This window comes from Delphinapterus leucas, chromosome 18 (assembly GCF_059928025.1).
Source record: "Delphinapterus leucas isolate spDelLeu-1000000601 "Yukka" chromosome 18, BTC_Dleu_Yukka2, whole genome shotgun sequence".
Taxonomy (NCBI): Eukaryota; Metazoa; Chordata; class Mammalia; order Artiodactyla; family Monodontidae; genus Delphinapterus; species Delphinapterus leucas.
Window position 1 is genome coordinate 64,787,876 of NC_143146.1, and position 25,848 is coordinate 64,813,723.

The window sequence follows — 25,848 nt, forward strand, 5'->3', positions numbered from 1 at the left end:
TAAAAATCATAGCACCAGACATTTTCAAATGTTACTCTCTGTATCTTACCATTAATAGGATGTAAATCAGATTAGTTAAGTGCTAAACTGCTTTAAACAATAAAAGAATGATTTCAAAATAGCAATTAATGTCAGCAATAGCAAATAGGTACTAACTAATAGGCAAATTAATCTATTTCCTTAAATCTCACTGTATAAGACTAGCACTATGACATTTTATCAGCCAACAAGGTCAAGAATAACTACTCCTGATATTTACTTTAGCTACTATAGTACACTGAATGAATCTGATTTGTAAAATAATAGAAATTACATCTCTTAATATATGACTTAAATGCAGAGATTTGCTAAATTGTAATTCAAGAACCTTTACGTTGCTTGTATGTAAAGTCTTCATTTGAACTCAAACTGCCTTTTATTCCCGATTAAATAAAATTACAGGTTGTTAAATACAATTGCAGTATGATAACCTTTAAAGAAATCTTTTATTATGGAAAAATTCCAAAATTATCTAAAAGCTGAGATAATGTGAATGCCTATGTACATATCACACGGCTTTAACAATTAGCAACTCATGACCACTCTTGTTTAATCTATCTCTGTGCCCACTTTCTAACTCTCTTCCCATCCACTTTCTCCCTCCCCAAGCTGAATTATTTTGAATTCCAGATAGCATATCATTTCATCCATAAACATATCAGTATGCACTTCTAAGAGAACTCAAAAAAAAATGCCATTTACCCATCTAAACATTCAACAATAATCCCTTAATACCAAATTTCTATTCAGTGTTCAAATTTTCCCAGTTGTTTCCGTTTTTTTTAATAATTTGTTCAAGTCGGGAACCAAATGATATTCACAAACATCAACTGGTTGATATTTCCTTTATTTCTTTAAATAAATTGTCTTTCTCTTACAATTTATTTGTTGAAGAAACCAGTTCATTTGCCTGCACAGTTCCCAGCACACCAGACTTGCTGACTGCTTCTTCATACTGTTAACATACTCCTCTGTCCCCAGTATTTCCTATAAACTTGCAATTAGATCTAGAAGCTTGATTATATTCTGGTCCAATTTTCTTGCAAGAATTCTTCACAGGTGATGTTGTATACCTTTGTTAGCAGTCACATATATGACTGTTTCTTTTTGTGAGATAAGCAGTTACTGATGATCAGTGGTTTCAACTTGGGCAAATTTGTCCCCCAGGGAGGCATCTGGCAATGTTTGGAAACATTTTTGGCTGGAACAACTTGAGGAAAGGTGGTGCTCCTGGTATATAGTGGACAGAGGCCAGGGATGCTGCCAAACATCCTACAAAGCAGAAGACAACCCTCAACAACTATCTGGCCCCAAATGTCAATAGTGCCAAGACTAAGAAACCCTGAGCTAGATCCTTTAAACAGTGGTTACAAAATCTTCTATCATTTCTTCATTTAGTAAGTGGAATATTACTATAAAGGGAAGCCTTGCCTCAACAATTGTATATAGTTGGTACCAAAGACAGGATAAATGCTTGACTCTTTCCTTTTATTTAGTTGTTTTCAAAACGATAAGTTGGTTCCCTCATATCCACCTAAGATAACCAGTGAGGGTTCTGTTGGTTTTTAGTATCATTATGAACTCATGGATTCAAATATGCTTGCTGTGTTTCAGTCCACTGCAGTCATTCCTACTGATGCTCAAATCATCCTATATTAGGCCAGTGGAAACCTAAGTTAGCTCCAGAGTCCTTTTGACACTTCCCAGTAGTCTTATACAGCCTCCCCACTTTGGTACTTCCTTCCAGAGGGAAATGGTGTTTAGAGAGTACAGTTTAGATGTGCTCATCACTACTATCTCTCCCTATTTTTATGAACACTACCAAACTTCCCTTTTAATCTTCCAGATTATTAGCCTTCAGCCAATGAAATCCTACTACACTGTTAAAAATAATCTGTCTCACTAGAACCATGTATGACACTTTCATACAACTCACACAGAACTATTAACTATGTAATATCACTCAGTAATATTAACATAATTAATGAAGTATTATATAATACATAAATAAAATATAACATAATAAATAAAATTCATTTTCACCCTATGGTGAGTAGACAGCTCACTCAAGTGTAATGAAACATTATTTATTAACTGAAGTCATTGATCCTAATTAATCTGAAAATTTCATAATTTAGGATGCAGTAAAGTAACTCAATCCTAATTCATCTCCAGTGGAGAAGTGGTTATCTAAGGGAGGTTTATTCAGTGAGGGACTATTTCTACTGGAAAACCACTCAGAGAAGTGCTATTTTTTGTTTGTTTCAAAAGCTAAGATTCCTAAAAGAATATCCTGGAACATATGTTACAACTTTCCAAAAAGCAGCACTAGTGGAGGTTAGAGATTTAGAAGTCACACTAATCCAGAGAAAGACCTAGAAGCTGCTGGAGTAAGTAGCTAAATTTCTATTTGAGCACGGTACACGAGTTGCAAACATATCAACTCTATCCATAGAGAAGCTCAGCACAGAGCCAGGCATATAGTAAGCTCTCAATAAATGGTAAGTGAAAAGTTTACATACTTCCTTCACTTCCTTGAAAATGCTTACAAACTCTTCATTGATGGCTAAACTTCTGCGTTCAATATCTCCACGTAAATTTCTTCGAGTGCGCAAACTATTTTCAACAAAAAAGGTTGAGAGTGCCTTGAGAGCTTCCAACATCTCCTACATAATTGATAATAAAAGAACATTATTGGGACCGATTTTCAAATGTTTTTCTAATCTCAAGCAAAAATTTAATGAAATCATTTCCAAATAATTTGTTTCCATTACACAATCCAAAATATACTGGATGACCTTCACATTACTGAACAGTAAACTTATTTCTGAGACACAATAAGGACATACTTACTTGTGCATTGTGACATATATACGTTATTCAATGCAGAATTGTTTGGAACTGCAAAGATTAGAAAAAACCGTAATGTCCATCTAAAAAGGATTGGTTTAAAGACATTATGATATAGCCATTGAAAAAAAGTGGAAATTCTTGGGACTTCCCTGGCAGCGCAGTGGTTAAGAATCTGCCTGCCAATGCAGGGGACATGGGTTTGAACCCTGGTCCGGGAAGATCCCACATGTCGCGGAGCAACTGAGTCTGTGCGCCACAACCACTAATAAGCCTGTACTCTAGAGCCCGTGAGCCACAACTACTGAGCCCGTGCGCCACAACTACTGAAGCCCACACACCTAGAGCACGTGCTCCACAACAAGAGAAGCCACCACAATGAGAAGCCCGCGCACCACAAGAGTAGCCCCCGCTCGCCGAAACTAGAGAAAGCCAGCGCGCAGCAACGAAGACCCAATGCAGCCAAAAATAAATAAATTTTTAAAAAGTGAATTAACATTTAACAAGAAATAACTGCTGCGGCACTGTGCTGAGCATTTCACCTGGATTCTCTCATTGAACCTGCACAACAACCCTGAGGAGGTTACTGGCAGTATTCCCAATTTAGAAACTTAACATAAGCTCACAGAAGTTAAGGGACTTATTGAAACCATGATGCACCAATTTGGTGGTTATATCTAATAAGTGGTGGTCCCAGAGCCAATCTTTCTTACTCATTATAGTATAATGCTATTTTTTACACACCAATTCTTATTGACAGCTTACTGTCAGTTACCTAAAAATTTATCTATAAAAATAAAATCTTTATAGATAAAAATTCTGTATCTATACATTAAAAATTCTATTTTTATCTATAAAAATGTATCCATAAAACTCTCACTTAAACAGTCTAAAATATGTATAAAAAATAAAAATTTGTCTATGAAACTTATCTAAAAATTTTAGATAGAAACTTATCTATAAAACTCTCACTTATACACATTCTTTTTTCTTTATGCCACCATGGCATGACCAATATACCTAGCGACTCAGTGATACAGAAGAGATAATCTGCTACCACGGGAGATGGAAAGTCCAATCTAAGTTTCAGGAGGTTCTTGGGAGAGGATAAACTATCCTGTAAAGAAATACAAGATAGTTTACAAGATAAACTATCTTGTAAAGAAATACAGCATGAGCCCATACATCATAGACAGTGCTTAGCTCACAACAAAAACTAGTAGCCATGAGCAGGTGGTAGCCCTTTCGCGCTGCAAATTATTTTAATTGTTTTCACCTGTCAATGGAAAGGCTCAAGGATGCTTAGCCCTGACCTCCTGTTCCCCCTAAGCTCCCCATTCGCGCTACCTTATTTTGTAGTTTGCTCTTTTGCATTTTTCTTCTCCTGCCTGGGGCTCTCCTCTCCCCTCCCTGCTCAGACCCACGACACCTGCGGGGGCAGGGGACTTCACCGTTTGCCTTCCCGATCCAGAGTCTTCGAAGAACAGTTTTAATTAAATATGGGGCAACACCCAGGAAACCTCTTTGCTCTTCCAGGGGCTCCTCGGCCTCCCGTTTCTCACCTGCCCCACGCGGCAGAGCAGCGGGTCCCGCGGGCCTGGGGTCCCCTCCGCGGCGGGGACAGGGACGAGCCCGAGGGCGCCGGACAGACACCGCCCCCAGCCCGGGTCCGACCCGCAGACGACGCAGCACCCTCGACCCCGCCAGTCCCGCTCACCTTGTCGTTGTCCAGCCGTGTGTCCAGGATCTTACGCAGTTTCCGCGATAGCGGGTTGTTAGTCTGCGCCGAGGGCCCGCCGGCCCCATCGTTGAGGCCGTTAGCAGCCCCGGTGGCGGGCACTGCTACTACTTCCCCGCTGCCCTCGGCCATAGCGCCGCGCGTCCCGCCCCCCAACTCGGCCCCAGCCACCTTAGCCCAGAGCACTGACGCGCCGTCAGCCCCGTAGCGCGCAGGCGCGCATCTGCCGCGCAGGCGCCCTCGGAAGGCTCTGCTTCGCCCACTCCTGTGCTGGGCGGGTAGAGAAGTCGGGGGAGGCGGAGCAAGACCCGCCGGGTGAGAGGAGAGTAACGCGAGATTTTGCGAAGTGGACTGAAATTCAAATCAGGTTTGGAGTTTGGGAATTACGGTTTATGGGATTAAAGGCACTTCGGGGTCCTGAATCTGTGAAAGTCTGAGCTAGACTTAAGTAAAATACACTGAGGCCTGTGCCTGGGCAACTGTGTTCAGTAAAAGCTAACTCTAGTTAAATTCACTTTAGAATACTTTGTAACTGTTTCCTGCTATGAAGGAGATTTAAATGCAGATGTGGAAAGAATTCCAAAATATAGTATGTGAAAAAGCAAGGCGAGTTACAGTGTGTATAGTGTGATCACTTGTGTGGTGTGTGTGTGAAATAGAGGTACATGTAAATTTAGGCTTTTTTTTTTTTTCAGGATGACATTCCTTTGGAAGAGAGGCTTCCAATTTTCATTTTGTACCTTTCCAAACGGACTGAATTTTCTAATCTTCCCCGTGGGTTACTTAGTATGTCAACAGCGGTTATTAAGGTAAGGTAATTATGGCCTACTTTTCTGTGTTTATTTGTACTTCTCTGAATTTGCAATTGTAAAAAAAAAAGGAAACAAAATAATTTGAAAATTAGGATGATTTAGTAGGATGAAGACAGGGAAATTATTGTAAAATTTAAATATATTTAAAGCAATTTGTATATTTTTTAATGTTCATCTAGCATTCTTTTATAAGGCTAACTATAAATACTAAGTTAAGGGCTTGAAATCAATACTTTTCAACAGTTCAAATCAGTATTTTCCAACAGTTAAAATAAATATTCAGGTAAGCCTCATTAGAGACCTAGGTTTTATATATGTATATATTTATATATGTGTATATGTAATATTTATATATAACAATTTTTATTGAAGATAAAGGTTTTCTTTTATTGAAAATGTAAAAGATATTTATGTATATTGAACTTCCTTAATATAGTAGACACTGAAAGTATTAGAGACAGGCTCTGACCTAAATATTTTAATTTAATGGGAGAGCAAATACATGCATGTAAAAGAGTAAAGCATTTTTATATATAACAAAGCATTTTTTTAATAAATTTATTTATTTGTTTGTTTTTGGCTGCGTTGGGTCTTCGTTTCTTCACGTGGCTTTCTCTAGTTGTGGCAAGTGGGGGCTACTCTTCGTTGCGGTGCGTGGGCTTCTCATTGTGGTGGCTTCTCTTTGCTGCGGAGCATGGGCTCTAGGTGTGTGGGCTTCAGTAGTTGTGGCACGTGGGCTCAGTAGTTGTGGCTCGAAGGCTCTAGAGCGCAGGCTCAGTAGTTGTGGCTCGAAGGCTCTAGAGCGCAGGCTCAGTAGTTGCGGCGCACAGGCTTAGTTGCTCCGCGGCATGTGGGAAAGCATTTTTATATAACCACAGAAGAACCATGCTGAAGTGTAAAACGTGGACATTCTTACCTTCCAAGTAGCCGTTGAAAGGAGGGCCACTTCAATTTCCCCCTCTTCCCCTTTGGTTAGTTATTAAAGCTTTCCTGCTCTTTGGCTTCTGAAATAAGTGGAAGTCACATCATTTTGGTCACTGTGACTTCATCAAAGTATAATGTGGCATTTATTAAAGCCATGTCTGGCGAATCACAGAATAAAATAGAATGCTCAGTCCTCTACATTCTTCCCTGTATTAAAAACAATAGCTTCTATTATTTAGTGTCCAAATTTATTGAGAATCAGGCTCAATGCTGGATCCTTTTAATACACTATTGTTATCTGCATAACTACCCTGCAGCATAGGGATCATTACCATTTTATCATGTCATTAGTATTCTGTTTATGATGAGTAATCCAAGCCTACAGAAGTCTTTCCGAGGACATAAGGCTACCTCACATCTCATCGTTAGTTACCAGCTAAGTTGGCAGTAGTTTTCAAATTCTACTACTGCTTCCTCAGTTTTCATTTTGAGTTGTGTACACCTCTCACTTGGAATGTAGGCAAAAACTTTTGCAGCCAAACTTTCAAATGTATTCTGTGTCGGTGTTGCCTTGACACTGTTCTTACTACCTTTGCACTGACACCAGCACTATTTCTCGAAAACAGATTTGGTCCTATCACTTTTTTGCTTTAAAAACCATAATGGCAGTTACTGAATAAAATAACTTTTTAGTATGGTGTACACATACCTTCATAATCAGATCTCAGAGTATCACTGTAGTTTTATTTCTAGGTACTTGTTTGTGATAACAACACTCAAGCCACCTGTATTTTTGGGGCCACAAACACATCCCAAACTTTTAAGTCCCCATACATTGGCTCATACAACTCACTCTTCCAGGAATGTGTGCTCCTGTGAAACTGGTGAAATCCTATTTGTCCTTCTGGCTCCACTCAAATATCACTTCTTCTCTGTACCTTCACATAGCTCCCCATCTGGCCTTGGGCAGAATTAATTGATATGTCATGCAAATTCCATAGCACTTAATATAATACAACACCTCTAATAACTTGTGTCGTACAATTATTTTTAAATTTACTTAAGTTTTGTGTTCCTCCACTAGACTCTAAGTACCTGGATGATGGGGACTTTGCCCTCCTGGTTTCCAGCACAATATCGTACACAATATATGTGCTGATTAAAGGCTTACTGAATGAAAAGTATTGAAATGAAGTTTTTGTGTTTTTTTAATTTTATTAATTTTGGCTGTGTTGGGTCTTCATTGCTGCGCACGGGCTTTTCTCTAGTTGTGGCTAGTGTGGGCTACTCTTCGTTGTGGTGTGTGGGCTTCTCATTGTGGTGGCTTCTCTTGTTGCAGAGCATGGGCTCTAGAGCACAGGCTCAGTAGTTATGGCTCACGGGCTCTAGAGGACAGGCTCAGTAGTTGTGGCACATGTGTTTAGCTGCTCCGCAGCATGTGGGATCTTCCCGGACCAGGGATTGAACCTGTGTCCCCTGCATTGGCAGGCAGATTCCCAACCACTGCACCACCAGGGAAGTCCCGAAATAAAGTTTTACAGCTTTATAAGTTAGAGTTTTTTTCTTTTGAAGTGTAGTTGATTTACAATGTTGTGTTAGTTTCTGCTGTACAGAAAAGTGATTCAGTTATATATATGTATATATATAAATTATTTTTCAGATTCTTTTCTATTATAGGTTATTTCAAGGTATTGAATATAGTTCCCTGTGCTATACAGTAGGACCTTGTTGTTTATCTATTTTGCATATAGTAGTATCTGTTAATCCCAAGCTCCTCATTTATTCCTCCCCTTCTTCCCCTTTGATAACCGTAAGTTTGTTTTCTATGTCTGTGGGTCTATTTCTGGTTTATAAATAAATTCATTTGTATCTTTTTTTAGATTCCACATATAAGTGACATTATATGATATTTGTCTTTCTCTGTCTGACTTACTTCACTTAGTATGATAATCTCTAGGTCCATCCATGTTGCTGCAAATGACATTATTTCATTCCTTTTTATGGCTGAGTTATATTCCATTGTATAAATCTTTATCCATTCATCTGTTGATGGACACTTAGGTTGCTTCCATGTCTTGGCTATTGTAAATAGTGCTGCTATGAACATTGAGGTGCGTGCATCTTTTCAAATTAGAGTTTTCGTCTTTTCCAGATATATGCCCAGGAGTGGGATTGCTGTATCATACAAAAATGAACTCAAAATGACTGAAAGACTTAAATATAAGACATGAAACTATAAAACTCCTAGAAGAGAACATAGGCAAAAAATGCTCTGACATAATCATAACGTTTTCTTAGATCAGTCTCTCAAGACAAAAGAAATAAAAGCAAAAATAAATAAATGGGGCTTACTCGAACTTATAAGCTCTTGCACAGCAAAGGAAACCATGAACAAAATGAAAAGGCAACCTACGGAATGGGAGAAAATATTTGCAAATGATGCAACCTACAAGGGCTTAATATCCAAAATATACAAGCAGCTCATACAGCTAAATATCAAAACAAACAAACAAACAACCAAAATATGGGCAGAAGACCTAAATAGACATTTCTCCAGAGACATCTCCAGAGACAGGTGGCCAACAGGCACATGAAAAGATGCTCAACATCCCTAATTATTAGAGAAACGCAAATCAAAACTACAATGAGGTATCACCTCACACTGGTCAGGATGGCCATCATCAAAAAGCCTACAAACAGTAAATGCTGGAGAGGGTGTGGAGAAAAGGGAACCTTCCTGCACTGTTGGTGGGATGTAAACTGGTGCAGCCACTATGGAGAAGAGTATGGAGTTTCCTTAAAAAACTAAAAATGGAATTAGAGTTCTTCATTGCAATGAATAGGAACTGACTGGGGCTGACTTAAATAGAAATTTATTTGACAAGAGGATTTTGGGTAAGTCTCAAAATTAATAGCAAGGATGAAGGACCACACTTGGAAGAGAACATGGGGAAACAAAAGGAAGCTGGGGACACATTGCCATCATCAAAATCACTCCAGAGAACAGCTCATCGTGGACCCCAATGTCATTACTGCTGAAGCCTGGACCGACAGGTCACTTCACCCACTGACCTTGAACTTTAGGATGCCTCCACCGCACAGCTGCCAGTGCTGTCTCTGGAGACTGTTGTTTAAAATTCTACCACTTCCTGAGGAGTTGTCCCCATCTATGCTTTTTGTGTCAGTTTCTCTTGATTCCCTGCAGTGCCAATTTCTTTGTGTCCTCAGGTTTTGTTTCTACATTTGTGTGTCTGCTTAGTTGAACCTAAAGCACATGTCCATGCTCTGTTTTCTACAAAGGCTGAGGAACCGAGTATGAAATTTTTACCTTTCATTGTTATTTCTCCGTGGAAGTCCTAGTAACATGTACTGTCTCTCCTGTGTATTTCTCTCAGGGACTTTGAAGCATCGGTCCCACATTTCCTATCTCTTTTTAATCACGACTCCCTGCGCCTTTTCTTTGCATCTTCTGTTACCTGCTTTACTGCCTAGTCCTTGATTTTTAGGCATTGAGGCTTCTCACATGGAAAGAGTTCCTGATTTCTCTCTTTTCTCTGAAACCTCATGAATTTTGAAAGCTGCTTCAAATTTTTCATTTTCTTTTTCTGATTCAGGCATATTTTCTGCCATAGTTCTCATCCTTCAGTTTGTCCTTAAAATGCTCCAATTTTAAGGTTTCATAACTGAAACCTTAGCAGTCATGAATGTAATGATTTCATACCTCTTTAGCAATAAAATGATCTCAAACCTGCACATGAAATCTGCAGAATGAATAACTGCGGCTGGTCTGACCGGAGCCTGGGTAAGGGCCGGCTTTCTTTGCTAAGTACACCTTTTTTTCTCATCTGTGCAGCCTCCCCTTGGCTGCCTGTACCAGTTGGAGTTTGGGGTTGCAAAGTAACAGACAGTGTAATTTACTGGAAGGATGTGAAGGCAGCTCGAAGAACTGAAGGCTGAAGGTCCAGCTGGGAACCAGCAGCAACTCAGGATGTCAGTAAGTGGAACCACTTGTTGGTTTTTAGGGCACTGCTGCTAATTCTTTTTCTGCCTTTGCTCAACATTCAAAGTCCTAAAGCGAGTAAACTTTGACCACATGCCCATCCATTGGTCAGGACACCATGTTTTATGGTTCCAACCTGTTACCAAACCAAACTTGGGTGCACTCAGCCAACGCACAGCAAAGCCAATCTACCAACACCAGGTTGTAGTGAAGAAAAGTGCAGCATTTATTGCAAAGTGCCAAGCGTGGGACAAAGCAAGGGAAACGTGAAGCTCATGCTCAAAAGACCAGAACTCCCCAGTGGCTTTCAGGGCAGGGTTTTTAAAGACTGTGAGGGAGAGAGTCCCAGGATGCATGATCGGCTTGTGCAGAATTCTCTGATTGGTTGATGGTAAGGTAACAGGGTGATGTTTCAGGAATCTCCGTCATCAACCTTCTGGTTCCAACCAGTTTGGGCTCTACGTGCTGGTGGTCAGCATGCAGTTAACTTCTTCCATCTGGTTGGGGTTTTAGTATCTATCAAACGACTCAAGGTTATGACTCAGGATTTTATCTATAGCCATTGAGGAAGAATTAAAGGTTCTTGATTTTGTTTTATGAGTGAACTACTATGATATTGTCTTGTTTGACTGTTTTCCTTTGTTTCTGCATTTTTTTCACTTCTCTGATTAAATTTGCTCTTTGGAACTCTGGAAAGGCCTAGGAGGCTAAAGCTTTTTACAAACAAGAGGCAGGGGACATGAGGATGTCTGTGCCTGGGAAGGCCCTACAGGGTCCTGCTTGGTTTCAAACCCAACAGCACACAGTACTGGAGAGGTAATTCTGGTCAACATAATAACTATAAATTTGTGGTCTGTGAGACAGATTAGGAAATAATCTATATTTAAAAGGTGCAAAATCCAAGTAGATAAAGAGTTTAGTTACAGCCCCAGCACTGGGGGTAGATGGGACTGTCACGCAGATTTTAATTAGCTTTGAGCAAACGAGATTAGTTGCAACTCAGTGGGGTGGGAGATGGTGTGAGTATGAGACGCCGTGCACGCAAATTAGACAATTATATTTATGATAGGGGTTATAGTAAGAGTTGTGTCAGAAGTCAGAGTAAAAATAAAATGGCTAACAAGTAGCCAGATGAAACCATTTCTAGATGAACAGGATTGGCATATTAACAGGCAGCTCAGGTAGATTATTCTGGAAATTGCCACTAGGTTCCAGGTCTCTGTCCAGAATCTCTAACCACAGCCTGAAATTTTTTGAGTAAAGAGATGATAAAATGACTTAGCAACTCCAGGAATATGTAAAAATAAGCATGGAGAAAATAATGATAAAATCCTTAGAATCAGTATTTTTGTACCAGTTTGGAATGTTAAGGGCAAATCTAGGTGACCACAACTGCAGAAAATAAATGAAAAAGAAAATGGGAAATGTGAGCAGTGTATATAATCATCTGAAAAATATAGGTTGCCTTGTTTTTAAATCTGACATACTAAACTTGTAATTTCAACTTGAAAATTTTTTGTGTGCGATTTTAATTTTAAAAGGTATAATAGTATTTGATAAGTTTTAACAGCATTTATAAGTTTAAATAAATCTGAATCATCAAATCTTTATTATTAGGTTTTCAAGTATCATTTAAGTACTTAAGAATATTTTGTGTGTTAGGTTTGTAATTCCACCTGCTTATCTGTTTGAAGTACTTTAGAAAACCAGATATATGAAATATTTAAGTTGAAAAGTTTTAGATAATTAAGTCAATCACAAAAAAATTCTTAAATATTTAGGAGAACATAACTTGCATGACTTTAATATGAAATATTTAAAATAATACATGAATTAAATTTATGAGTTGTACTTAAATGCTTGGGGAAATTTAATATCTTAAATTTAGAAACAAGTTGAGTATTAATTAACAATCACTAGGTTTGTAAGTAGATTTACTTAATATTTAAGTTGTATCTTCAACTTACAATCAAAATTGTAAGGTATGAACTATTAGTGAAAATGAATGCAGATGTAAGAATTTGTTTCTACACACAAAAGCTATCTTTATACATTTTTTTAAAACCCCAAAAACCTTAATTATCAAGTGATAATTCTCCAGAAAGCTACTGATATGTTGAAACCACTGGTAAAATGGTTGGTACCCTGGTTCCAGAGTCAGAAAGCCTGGTTTGAATCTCAACTCTGCCACTATATGCCCCCGGGCAAGTCATATTTTGCCTCCAATTCTCAATCTCCTCCTGTACAAAATGCTATAACACTACCTGGGTTATTGAGTAATGAGGACTAGATGAAGTAAGATGGGTGTAAGAGGTATTATATAATCAAGAAAGTAACACACAGTTGCCACATTTATCTGAGCTATTTCACACACTCTCAGTGGAACTATGCAATAATCCATTCCTGCCCAAGTTTCATACAACAGTCCCACATTATCAGATAAATAAAGCATATATATTTTTTACCACACTTCCTATCTCCTTTCAGCCTCAAGTTTCATCTGGCACTCACGTGTACGCATACATGTAAATACATAGTTTAATACGAAGGTGTAAACATCCATGCACTTTCCGGAGTTTCTTCTGGCCATTCCCTCTTTCCTTATACATATGCATGTATTCTCCAATAACAAGCCTCATTGTGTCTACTTGTTCATTCTTGTGGTCCGAATCTACAGGGTTGCCAGCTGGCCTCTCTTATTTAACACATACTACACGTAATCACCAGATAGTAATGTCTCCAATTTAAATAGCCACAGGTACTGTTTTCATTGTCCAATTTCTGTGCTGCAGCTTTCACATAGAAACCATCTATTTCCCCTTCTTTTGATTTGGTCTCCACCTGTCACTGTTCTGCACAGGTCTGACAGCTTTTGGCTTTTAATTGATTGTTACTGATTTTGTTTTCAGAATAGATGAGTCCATGGCCTCTTATCAGAATTAAGCAGTCCACCAGTCACAGGGAACCTGATGTCTGTTGAACTCTTTTTCTGCTTGAGTTTCCCACCTACGCTGCGCTATGCTTTGGCCATCACATCCATCCCTTTGCCTGGAACGCATTTCCTTTCTTCCTCCCTTGACTATCACTTACTCATTCTTTTAGAGTCTCAGGAGCCTCCTGTTCCAAAAATGTACCGAGTCAGGCCAGCTGTCCCTTCCATGTGCTCTTGAATCACCCTCCAGGTGGTTCTCTCACTGCACTTTCACACTCTATGTCATTATCGACACATTTTTATGATATTATTCGCGCTAATCTGTGAGCTCCCTGAGTCTAGAAACCATCTCATTCATCTTTGAATACTTGGCACTTCATGCAGTTCCTGAAATGTTGTTGGAATTTGATAAGTATTTGTTGAATAAATGAAAAATTAATATGAATAAATGAATAGACTGATGTATTTGAATAAACGATGACCCAAATTGTAGAAAATATATTCTATTCTAAACCAAGCTGAAAACACAGCATTCCTGTTAATATTAATGTCCTCACCCTTCATTCATTTACCCAGAGGAGAAACTCAGGGTTATCTCTGCTTCATCTCCACTATGCCCCTCACTTTCCCTGGTAATGAATCGTGTATTGAAATCCTTCACAGAACTCTCCTATCTACGCCTCTAGCTCCCCCTTCCTAGTCCCATCGGTACCTCCCTATTCAAGACCAGAATTTTCTCAACAATTTATTAAGCACTTCCCTTCTTTCTGTTTCACAGTTCATTATAAAATAGTCTTTTATAGTCCGTGAAATAGTCTCATAGTACATTGGTACCAGATTTTTTTCTTAAATACAGTTCTTGATATGTCTTGATGTATTGATATATCACTTCCTGGATCAAAACCTTCAATGCATCCCTATTCCAAATGTAAAGCAGCGATCCCAAAACTTTTCAAAAGTATCACCCCCCTTCAGCTAAAACATGTTGAGAGTGTGCAGTGTACAGATACATACATATTTATAACTATATATTTAAGTTATGACTGTAATAACGTGCTAGAGACATAAACGGGCATACGTTGCATTATTTAACAGGCACAAAAACATAAAAGGTTGAGATAAAGAGAAAATATATTTTGAATAATTTTTATTTTATTAAGGTTCAAAGAACTTTTTAAATCTAAATTTTATTATTCATATACATGTTTACTTACATATGCATACAATTTATAGATATGTCTGCTTAATTATTTTACATTAAAAGATTTTATATGTATTTATTCATATTTATGGTACGTATATATATATATGCTTCATTATTTTTTAAAACTTTGGTTAATGCTTTGTGATACAGCAACTGAAGTGGCTGCTCTCATTCCAAGTTCAGTTTGTCTTAATACCTCGTTCAAGGGCTGTCATGGAAAAAAACTCAGGATTTCGCAAAGGCACAAAACTATTATACCGTTGATAAGAAAGTTCATCATAAATAACATGGGGTCTATACCTATATTTCAAATATCACTTTTTCTAATACTATTTCTTATCACCTCTCATTAGATTATCCTTGGTTTTGTCTTGTAATGTCGGTGATGAACATCTTATACTTGAAGGATAAGGAATGTCAGTGCTGCCCCATTTTAATTTATTTGTGATTGTATTATTAGTACTATCTTCAATCTGTGGGTTCTCTGAAGGCATCTTTTTAGACTATTTGCCATTTTGGAGGATGTTTAGTTAAAATTAAATGACATAATCTATAATCCACCAAACTGGACCCTCACGTCTGCAAACTCATTGCAAGGTAGCCTGTTGCAGTGAGCAACACACTGAAAACTAGCAAAAAACTATGACTCCCTCCCAATCCTGGCATTATGGAGCACCCACCCTTCCCTCAGGATGCCTCCCCGACTGTACATGACATGAGATCTATGACCTTGAAATATGGAGAGTGAGGGAACTAGAGTCAATCCATAGAGTGCATTTCAGTAATGCATCATTTCTTTCATTTCTAACATTAAAAATTAAAACTAAATAAAAGTTTTGACATCATCTTGCACCCCATTGCGCTCTCCACTCTGACATCCATCCTGGGGTTATGTCCCATGTTGGAGCACACCAGTGTAGAGAATCAAGTCCATGGTGCTGTCTCTGGCTTCCAGCTGCTCTGTAATTTGACCCCAACCCATCTGAGAAATATATCCTTATATTTTACTCTCGTTGCTTCCCTATACCTATCTTATGCTGCACTGCGAGCGTTTAATCCCCTTTTTCTAAACATGCCCAGTGCCTTTCATCCCCACCGTGCACATGCCCACTCTTCTGCCTTATATGCTCTCCCCACTTTACTTCTGTATCCCCACCTACCATTTTTCTCCTTCATGAAACCTCCTTCCATTTGGGTATCATCCCTTTTACCTCATCTGAACAAAGGTTCATAGAAGTTAAAGGTTCTCTTTGGCGCTTGAATTAGAAAGAATTATGTGCATGTATTATCTGTTCTATGGTCAGGTTATAAACACCTTTAAGAAGAGGTGCTGGGTCTCATTAATTTTTCTATTCCTAAATTATCTTGCAAATGTCTTGGCACATAATAGGCATTCATTCGGAGGCAGTGTGATACTGTAAAACAATATGGGATTTGGAATCAAAGAGACCTGAATCATGGGAGAAGGATTAGCATTTTGGTGAAAATTTTAGAAAGGAAGAACCCTCTATCATTTCAAAATAACCAACAAGGGAATGGTCACACATTTACCCTCAGTAGACGCCAGCCAACAATCCCTTGAGAGGTGCAGAAGAGACTTCTCCACTTGGTGTGACATCAAATTGAAGTTCCTTTCAAAGGCATGCGTCTATGATTTGGAGCAGAAAGAAAACACCAAATCTCTAAAGGCCACTCCCAAGGAAGATGCTGTTATATTTTAAAGTCATCTGCCATATCTCAATTGTATTAACCATTTCTGGTCTTATTTATTGACTAACACATGTATAAGATACCATTTTAAGAACAGGATGTGATTTCAGGTTTTGATAGGTTTGCTTATACTTTACAAGTTAACTAGCTCAGTAATTGATTATGTCCCAGCTTATGCTGGAGGACTGGCTGTCCTGCTGCTAACAAGAATTATTCAGTCTGTTAATTCAGTCTGATATCATCCAGCCATGTTCCATAGGCACAGATAATGAAGGCAATTTAGGTAATGAAAGTTACATAATTTGTTGCAGGGCTAGTTTTTCTATCTTCCATACCCAGTTTTGACCATTCAGCAATCAGGAGAAATAGTTGCGAGTATTGTTGATGACCAGAAGAACTGTTACTCTCCTCCCAGCACAAAAGTATAAAGCACACACACACACATGCACACACATGCATTCACAATCACACTTCCATGGTGCTTGAAATAGCATTAGAGTCTCTTCTGGGAGATAACGTGGCAGTGCCCTTTTTCATTGAAACTGATGCTCCTGGAAGGTACCCCGTACCTATTTGTGGTGTTCTTATCTTCCAGTTTGGGAAACAGAAAGATGTGTTACTGGATTAAGGATAGTGCGAGTGAAAAATGACATGGGACCTTGAAGTAGCTTAAAAATAGGGAAACATCCATGTGTGGAGCAAGCGGAGGAAAGGTCACAGTAATCCAGTCATTCCTCATGACTGCCCCTATGCAGCGCCACCCTTGGCTCCTAATGCGCCCCAGGCCTGGAATTGCACAGCCTGTCAGCAATCAAACTTTTTCTTTTTTATGGCCACACTGTGTGGCACGTGGGATCTTAGTTCCCCAACCAGGGATCCATCCCGAGCCCCCTGCACTGGAAGCGCAGAGTCTTAACCACTAGACCGCCAGGGAAGTCCAGAACTGACCTTTTAGAATGTTTTAAATTCTGCCACCTTTGGATATCTGAGGATGCCCACTGGGTGTTTATATGGAGGGAAGTTTTAGTGTCTGTATGTGAATCAAATCGAAGAGTGCAAATTCTCCACTTTATTTAACCAATCCCTTTATACTGTACTTACCTACCATGTTCACTCAATCCTCTCCCCTATTTAACTTTCCCCAGTGCAGTGGAAAGGAAAATTAACTCACCTGGAATTCAGCAAATTATAGTGAAGCTTTTAAAAAGTGTTGACTATTTTTAAATAAATTTATTTGTATTATTTATTTTCTTTTGGCTGTTTTGGGTCTTTGTTGCTGCGTGTGGGCTTTGTCTAGTTGCGGTAGCTAGCGGGGGCTACTCTTCGTTGCAGTGCACGGGCTTCTCATTTCAGTGGCTTCTCTTGTTTCGGAGCACGGGCTCTAGGCGCCCGGGCTTCAGTAGTTGTGGCGCACGGGCTCGGTAGTTGTGCACACGGGCTTAGTTGCGCCTCGGCATGTGGCATCTTCCCGGACCAGGGATCAAACCTGCGTCCCCTGCATTCGCTGGCGGATTCTTAACCACTGCGCCACCAGGGAAGTCCGTAAAAAGTGTTGACTTTTTATCCTCGTCACAGACCCACTGAGTCTCTTAAGATTGAGGAAGAGGAAGATCTATATTAAAAAGGAAAGAAAGGGGCTTCCCTGGTGGTGCAGTGGTTGAGAGTCCACCTGCCGATGCATGGGACACGGGTTCGTGCCCCGGTCTGGGAAGATCCCACATGCCGCGGAGCGGCTGGGCCCGTGAGCCATGGCCACTGAGCCTGCGCGTCCGGAGCCTGTGCTCCGCAACAGGAGAGGCCACAGTGGTGAGAGGCCCACGTACCGCAAAAAAAAATAAAATAAAATAAAAAATAAAATAAATAAAATAGAAAGGAAAGAAAGAAACGAGGAAAGAAGGGTGGGAGGGAAGAAAGGAAAGGAAAGGTTTTAAAAGGAAGAAAGGAAGAAAGAAAATGCTCCTTGCATATTTTCTTTTACTACTAAACAATTTTGGGAGTCTGTAATCCAGTGGTTTTTCAAAGTGATTCCTCAACGCAGAACTTCATCATCACCTGGAAATTTGTTAGAAATATAGATTCTCAGGCCCCGCCATAGGCCCACTGAATAGGAAATTCTGAAGGTGAGGCCCAGCAAACTCTGTTTTAACAAGTCCTTCAGAAGCTTCTGATATGTGTTGACTTTTGTGTTCTACTGCTCTGTGTTTTTCAGTAAAAGCACATCCATATGTGATAGGCCCCAAAGAGAAGCTTCATTTCTACAATAATTTTGTTATTCTTTCTCTCTGGTTCTCACAAACCCAAGGAGGTTGTAATAAAATAAATGTATAAAAAATGGAATTTGTATTATGGTTATTGCATACATGCTTCATTAATTTCCTAGATTATGGTACAATACATGTGTTATTTACCCATATACCTCACAGCAAAAATTAGTATAATGACTCATACCGTCAATAAATATTTATTAATGAACAAATAAACTTTTCTCTTACAAAAAGCGAGTTTTCTGTTTGGAATTTACAAATACATCCAGTTAGGATGGTGGATCTTTAATTACTATTTGATGGGCACATGTTCATCTGATGTTGCAAACATGATATATGTGTTTATAGCTAAGTGGAAGTTAATTACCACGATCAAGAAAAACAATTCAAAAAAGCATCCTACTAATTTTGGATCAACAGCATCCTCTTTCCATACTAAGGAAAATCAGTCTTAGTTCAGTCCCAGGTCCTTAAAATATACTCAATAAATCAGATTGATGATGACAATATTGATATCAGGGTTATCACGCCTTTAGATACAAATCTCATTTGGGAAATTTTCTGTCATTCCTGGCAACCTAAAACAAATTTATGCTGGTCAGAAATTGGAAAATAATCAAACACAGACAGTTATGAGCAATTTCTCTCACGATTACAGACTTATGGCTCAGTTCATCAATATTTGAATTACATGTGTGTAGCGCAATGGTTGTTAAACCATTTCTCTACAAACTACAAATTAATACTAATGAGAAATTCAATGGCACTCAGCAGCAGCATTCTGTCACTGTGCTAGAGTAATCATTGATTTTTATTTTAAATATTACTGCAATGCAATTTTTGTCAGCTTAAAGCAGTAATCTCACAGAAACAGCAAGACCTAAGTCAGGTGAGACTATTACAGGATGTTTGAAAGCAAAGCTGCCAACAGGGACTGGTTAGTAAAATTGGAATTGCTCTCCAGCAATTGGCATATGATTATGAACAATTGTCTCCTAATTAATAGCTGACCCCTGGGGTTATTTGGTTTGCAGTTTGGGGCCTATCTGTTTCAAGAGCTGCCTAGTGTCAGAGATGCAGTGGTTCATTCTGAACAAGAAATTCAATCGTGAGACCAAGGAACAGAGCCACCAAAACCAGCTGACACTTCGTACCAGAGGAGAGAAGAGTAGAGAGAAAAGCTTGGGGAGGTGTGACAACAGGTGAACAGCAACCTTTGCGATGAACCAACATATTGGTGTGAGAGGCCTGATAAAATATGGATGCGTGTTGTTGAGCCAGCCCTATTCTTTACGTCTGAAGGAGCAAAAACAGTGTGCTCTAATAATCTAAGAGTAAACAGAGTTTTCTTTAGGGGAGGTTCTTTAATCAAAACATGATTCTAAAGCCTAATTAGCAGAAACCACACCCAGTCTCTCTTTGGGACCTCAGACCAGAAAGCATACCAGATGAATGATGATATAAAAGGAGAAATCTGGGGCTTCCCTGGTGGCGCAGTGGTTAAGAATCGCCTGCCAATGCAGGAGACACGGGATCGAGCGCGGTCCGGGAAGATCCCACATGCCGTGCAGCAACTAAACCCGTACGCCACAACTACTGAGCCTGCAAGCCACAACTACTGAAGCCCGCGCAGCTAGAGCCCGTGCTCCGCAACAAGAGAAGCCACCGCAGTGAGAAGCCCATGCACCGCAACGAAGAATAGCCCCCGCTCACCGCAACCAGAGAAAGCCCGCGCACAGCAACAAAGACCCAACACAGCCAAAAATAAATAAATTAAATAAATAAATTTATTTTAAAAGTTTTTTTAATAAAAAAAAAGGAGAAATCCTCTCTTGCACAATTCCAGGCTATCCCTTGAAGTCCTATTTCTAAAGCTTATTTTCTATTTTTTAAGGTAAAGGATAGGCACTGTTATTAATTTTGTTACTAACACTAAAAAGCTTATAAATCACCTGCCTCTGATAGGAAATTGACATCAAAATAAAAATTACTGGTGAAGTATATGTCTACATACTTTGCCATGCTTGACACAAATTTACAATGATGGATTTTTAAATTGAAAATTTCTTTTAAAGTCACCGATGTTCCTCATTCCCATGTAACTTTATAAAGCAGCATAAAATTTTTGTAAGCTCTTTTTTTTAAAGACAACAATGAAAATGCCATAACGTGCCACTGCATTTGTTTTAATTCCACATGTTAATTAACCTTGTTTTCTGAAGCAATAGATGTCAATTTACAGGGTGACTTACTTAAAAAATAGAAAGCAAATTTAATTATTTGTTGAAATTATGGTATCCTGCAAGAGATAAGGGATAATTTAAATTAAGTATAACAAAAGAACATCTAGTTAACTTATAGGCAATGACATTAATGATTTAATAATGAGATTTTTTTTTTCCCCACCAGAGATAGGAGATTAAAATGCAGATACTGGACAGAAAAATTAGTGCATGTTGCTGAGCCTAATATTTCCATTTGCTTCCAGTTGGTGTAAACAATACACCCTGGTAAAGGCTTATGTTTAATTCAAAGAAGGTACTATTTGCCCAAGTAATCGAATTGTGATGAAAAGTAAAAGTAGTCACACTTTTTTTACCTTTAAAATGCTGTGTTTATAATAACTATGTATGTTTGTGTATTTTGAAGGGCCATACACCATATGGAGCTTTGATTATTACATATGTGAAAGTACTACATTAAATGTATTTTGGGAGCAAGATAGAGTAGAAATATTAAACAAAATTAATAAGTTTGAGATTATTAATATGAACACATTTTATACATTTGTATATAAATTTTCATTTTGTATACATGAATGATTAAATACACAAATTATTCATTTATAAATGGTAATATAAGTAGGGGGAAAAATACCAGATTTTTCAAGAAGTAAGAGAGATCATGTGCGGGAAAGGGTATGCATAGAAAAAAAAAGACTTCACTAAAAACAGACAACAGTATATGTACTTATTTGTGTAAAATTACAGAAGTGTGGGTAGAAAAATAGACTAAAAGTTCTAACTATAGCTATTGACTTACAGAAAGTCCATGACAAATTGTCAAATAAAAAGATTAGAGTTTAAAGTCTATAAAGTGTATTACATAATGGATAAAAACAAAAAAAGAGAAAGCAGAGATATTTGTGTATACATGAGTGTATTTGCTTGTTTAATTAGGAGACAATATAACAGGAGGCATGCTGGTCTATTAAAAATGGATACCCCAGGAGACTAGGAAGCTGGGAAAGTTATTAGCATTTCTTTTACACATCTTTATATTATTTCACTTATATAAGCATGCGCTAGCATTCTTTTCACATTTAAATCTTTAGTTGAAGTAAAAACATAGGAAACTGCACATATCATGAGTGTTCTGCTCAATGAATTATCACAAAGCGAACCCAAGCGTGACACCACCGCACAGATAAAGAAAAAACTGCTAGCATCTCAGAAACCTCCCTCAAGCCCCTTCTAAACACTACTTCCAGGACCCCATCTCTTTTGACCTCTGTGTCCCATAGTTTTGTCCATTTTTCAACTTTATGCAAATGAAACAGAACGCTGTATATTTTCTGTGTCTGAATGCAATCATTTAACCTTAGATTTGTAAGACTCATCCATATTCTTTTATGGAACACTAGTTCATTGCTTTTCCTTCAGTTCTGAATACACCATAATTTACTTATGTACTATTGATGGACACTTCAGTTGTTCACAACCTTGCAATAGTAGGAATAATAGGAATACTGCCACAAAAATTCCTGTGGCACACACTACTCCTTGGGTACGTATCAGGGTTCTGTCTGCAAGGAGCAATGTTGAGGGATGAGGCAATGTTCTGGGCAAAGGTTAGGCTTGCTGTTTGCTATAAAACAGCAGGTTCCCCAAGGTCAGTGTTTCTCCCTGTATTGCAACCCACTGTATGTGCAGGTGCCATGTGGGTCCTCTGCGTTGCCCCCATGGGACTTTGAGGGAACGGGGACGGATGCAAATGATGGTGTTCACACCGCTTCCTGTGCTGTGAGTAATAAAATACTTTGTCTCTGACCCAGGCCTCTTACATCTTCTGCCAGCATCCCTGAAATGGTAACAGGCTAATTGATCAGCTTGTAATAAGGTAAAATCAAATCCCAACCTGACCCCCATCACATCAAATACTTTATGTCTATTTCCCACAAACATAACCACAATAAAGACATCAAAATCAAGAAAATAACTTTGAAAATTTACTGGCTGTGTAGATTTCCTAGCTCTGTGTCTTCACCATCAGCACCACCGAGTCCTCTAAGGACACCCATCAGTAGAGGTGAGAGTTCTCAGGTGAGAATTTGGGAGACTGGCCCAGGGTGCTGGCGGCGAACAACTGTGACCTGGCTGGGCGCACCGCAGCTACAGCAGCCCCTACATCCTATGTCGAGGCCCTGGCCGCGATGTGCCAGGGCAGCCCCTCTGGCTCCAGGTCCTCGAGCCTTCGGGACCCCCGGGGACCCCTGGGACCCAGCGGTGGCGTGGAGGGCGCCCTCTACAGGCTGGTGCGCAGCTGAGCCCTCCCCACCAGGGCGCCCGGGCTGCATGGACGGCCAGTACCTGCTGTCCTGGCCGCTGCGTCCACTGTGAAGTCCCTGCTCGTCGCTTGTTCCACCCGCCCACTTCCCAACCTTCTACCTGTCCAGCCCAGGCGCCGGGAGCCGCCGGATGCGGGGAGGAGGCACAGACACAGGAGGGAGGAGGGAAGGAAGGAAGGAAGCCCCGCAGGAGGCCCGCCAGCTCGGGAGCAGTGGACCCAGGTGACCGCAGACCCTCCCACGGACGCTTTGGGCAGACCGTCATGAACTGTCCCGGATGCCACTGGCACCCCAATTGTTTACTCTCTTCCCAACCCTCTCTTCGCCCTTCGGGCACAAGCTGAATTGCAATAAATTATTTGATGGTCTTATAAAGAAGTCCTCAGATCCCATGAATTTCACCAAAGACATAGTTCGGAATCACGTGATTGTCTTTATGTGTCACATCTCTTATTCTCCTTCAGCCTGGGACAGCTTCTCAACCCTTCTTAACCATTTATGCCTTTGACACTTTTGAAGATCATCGGCCAGTCATTTTATAGAATGCCCCTCGATTTCACTTTCTCTGATTTTCCTCATAACGAGATTCAGGATGCCTTATCGGTAGGAACATCACTGTAGTTGACGCTGTGTTGTAATTGCATCTTATCAGGTGGTACAGAATTTTAATTTGTCCAATTACTGGTGATATTAACTTTTATCGTTTGATTAAGGTGGTGCCTGCCAGAATTCTTCGCTGTAATATTATGCCTTTCTCCTTTCCATTAATAAGTGTTTCATGGAAAGTAATTTGAAACTATGTAAATATCCCATTTCTCATCAAACAAGTTTATTTATTTATTTATTTTTGGCTGCGTTGGGTCTTCGTTGCTGCGTGCAGGCTTTCTCTATTTGCGGCGAGCCGGTGCTACTCTTCGTTGAGGTGTACGGGCTTCTCGTTGCAGTGGCTTCTGTTGTTGCGGAGCACGGGCTCTAGGCGCGTGGGGTTCAGTAGTTGTAGCACGCGGGCTCAGTAGTGGTGGCGCGTGGGCTTAGTTGCTCCGTGGCACGTAGTATCTTCCCGGACCAGGGCTCGAACCCATGTCCCCCACATTGGCAGGCGGATTCTTAACCACTGCACCATCAGAGAATTCCCTCAAACAAGTTTAAAACTTGCTTGTTTGTTTAGGACTCATAGTTTCTTATCTTATTCAATGAGTCATAATCTATTGCTATTGTTATTTATTTTTATGCTCAAATTGTCTCAGACTTGACCAGACGGAGGCTATCCAAACCGGCTTCTGTGACATCTTAATACAATTCCATCACTGAGTATTTGCTTTCTTTCTGTCATAATAATATATTCCAGGCTTGTCTCATACTTTTCCCTGCCTACACAGATGTCTACGTATCCATCTATGTATACCGAAAACCATGACCTCACTTCAATCTTTCTATTTCCAATCAACAACACAGGATTCATTTTCATTTTCTTCCTTTCTGTGATTGTAACTCCCTTCTCAAACTGTAAGAAACTTAGTTTTCGTTAGCCCTAATATATTTACTTATTTGTTTAATCCCCTGTATGTAACCTAATAGAAATTAGGCAAAGGATTTGGACAGAAAATTCACAAAAGAGAATACTTAATTGTCAAGAAGCATAGGAAAAAGTGCTCAACATCATAGACATAGAGTCCTACTTAAAATGCATCCAATGAAAGAGGTAATGTTATTCCAATAGAATTTCAGCTGAGAGAACTTGGAAGAATGGGAAATGGCCACAAAGAATGGGAGATGGAAGGGGCTGGACTTGCCTGAGAAGGCTTGAGCATAGCTGGAGCAGCCTTACCTCAGGGTAGTGAACGTTTTATGAAAAGAGAGAAGCCCCAAACTAGACATGGAGAGTTGGGAAGGTTAGAAAGTATAGTCTGTGTCATTATTTTGCCCATAGTTAACCTTGTGAGTCGACATCACAATGTCATATCTTTCCCTGGAAATTTGTCCTCAGTTCTCCCACCTCCTGTTACCTAGCTGCTTCTCTGCTGGACCTTTAAGTGCTTGACAGCATCTCTGATTGCTTCTATATGGTAGACTTAAGGAATAATCAAGGCAACATTTGAGTCTTTCAAAGGATCTTCCATAATTCTCAGAGCATCTCTAGTTATTCAAGCATTAACTTTCCTATTTGCCACAATTCAGATCACTCTCTCTTTTTTAAAAAAGTTATTTATTTATATATTTATTTATGGCTGCGTTGGATCTTCGTTGTGTGTGCGGGCTTTCTCTAGTTGTGGCGAGCGGGAGCTACCCTTTGTTGTGATGCGTGGGCTTCTCATTGCAGTGGCTTTTCTTGTTGCAGAGCACGGGCTCTAGGCATGCAGGCTTCAGTAGTTGTGGTACGCGAGCTCAGTAGTTGTTGCCCACGGGCTTAGTTTCTCCGGGGCAGGTGGGATCTTCCCGGACCAGGGATCAAACTGTGTCCCCTGCATTGGCAAGCAGATTCTTAACCACTGCACCAGCAGGGAAGTCCCCAGATCACTCTCTTGTTCCCCTACAAATCCTGAGGTCAAATGTCAGTTACCATGCATCATCAAGTACCATTTTTCTTATAGTAGAAAAATATCCATTTTTATTGGTTTTTTAAAAGTGGGAAAATAAGAGACACAGAAGGCCAATTGCCTTTTCTTATGCTTGGATCTACTTTACCCATTTATACTCCTTTCCTGGTTCCTGTAGACATTTGAGTTTGAGACTTTTAACTTAAGGAATTTAACATGCCCATCCACAATGAGCCATTTGGCTAGAAAAAAAAAATGAGGATTAAATTAA

At 39.6% G+C, this 25,848-nt stretch overlaps 1 protein-coding gene and 1 long non-coding RNA gene across 9 annotated transcripts in view; one reads left to right on the forward strand and one right to left on the reverse strand.

Moving 5' to 3' along the window:
• The window catches only part of COG6 (component of oligomeric golgi complex 6), a 112,692-nt gene extending 107,861 nt beyond the window's left edge, over window positions 1-4,831 (reverse strand). For 3 of the 7 annotated variants that reach the window (XR_016388712.1, XR_002644677.3, XM_022574715.3), the window contains exons 1-2: window positions 4,607-4,830; window positions 2,562-2,705 (exon numbers count right to left, since the gene is read on the reverse strand). Coding sequence is in view for 5 of the 7 variants with exons in the window: in XM_022574715.3 (XP_022430423.2) it covers window positions 2,562-2,705; window positions 4,607-4,759 (297 nt within the window). In the remaining 2 variants the exon portion in view is untranslated. Of the gene's footprint in view, window positions 1-2,561; window positions 2,706-4,606 lie in introns of all 7 variants that reach the window. The other 4 variants (XM_022574718.3, XM_022574720.3, XM_022574717.3 and 1 more) reach the window with 4 other exon arrangements.
• Window positions 4,832-4,924: 93 nt separating this feature from the next.
• LOC111175115 (uncharacterized) lies at window positions 4,925-24,600 on the forward strand. 2 transcript variants are annotated; one of them, XR_016388713.1, is made up of 3 exons: window positions 4,925-4,994; window positions 5,323-5,436; window positions 8,516-24,600. It is a non-coding gene; the product is annotated as an uncharacterized LOC111175115 (long non-coding RNA). The 2 variants fall into 2 exon arrangements; XR_002644622.2 differs by lacking the exon at window positions 4,925-4,994 and adding an exon at window positions 5,013-5,216.
• Window positions 24,601-25,848: the final 1,248 nt, after the last annotated feature.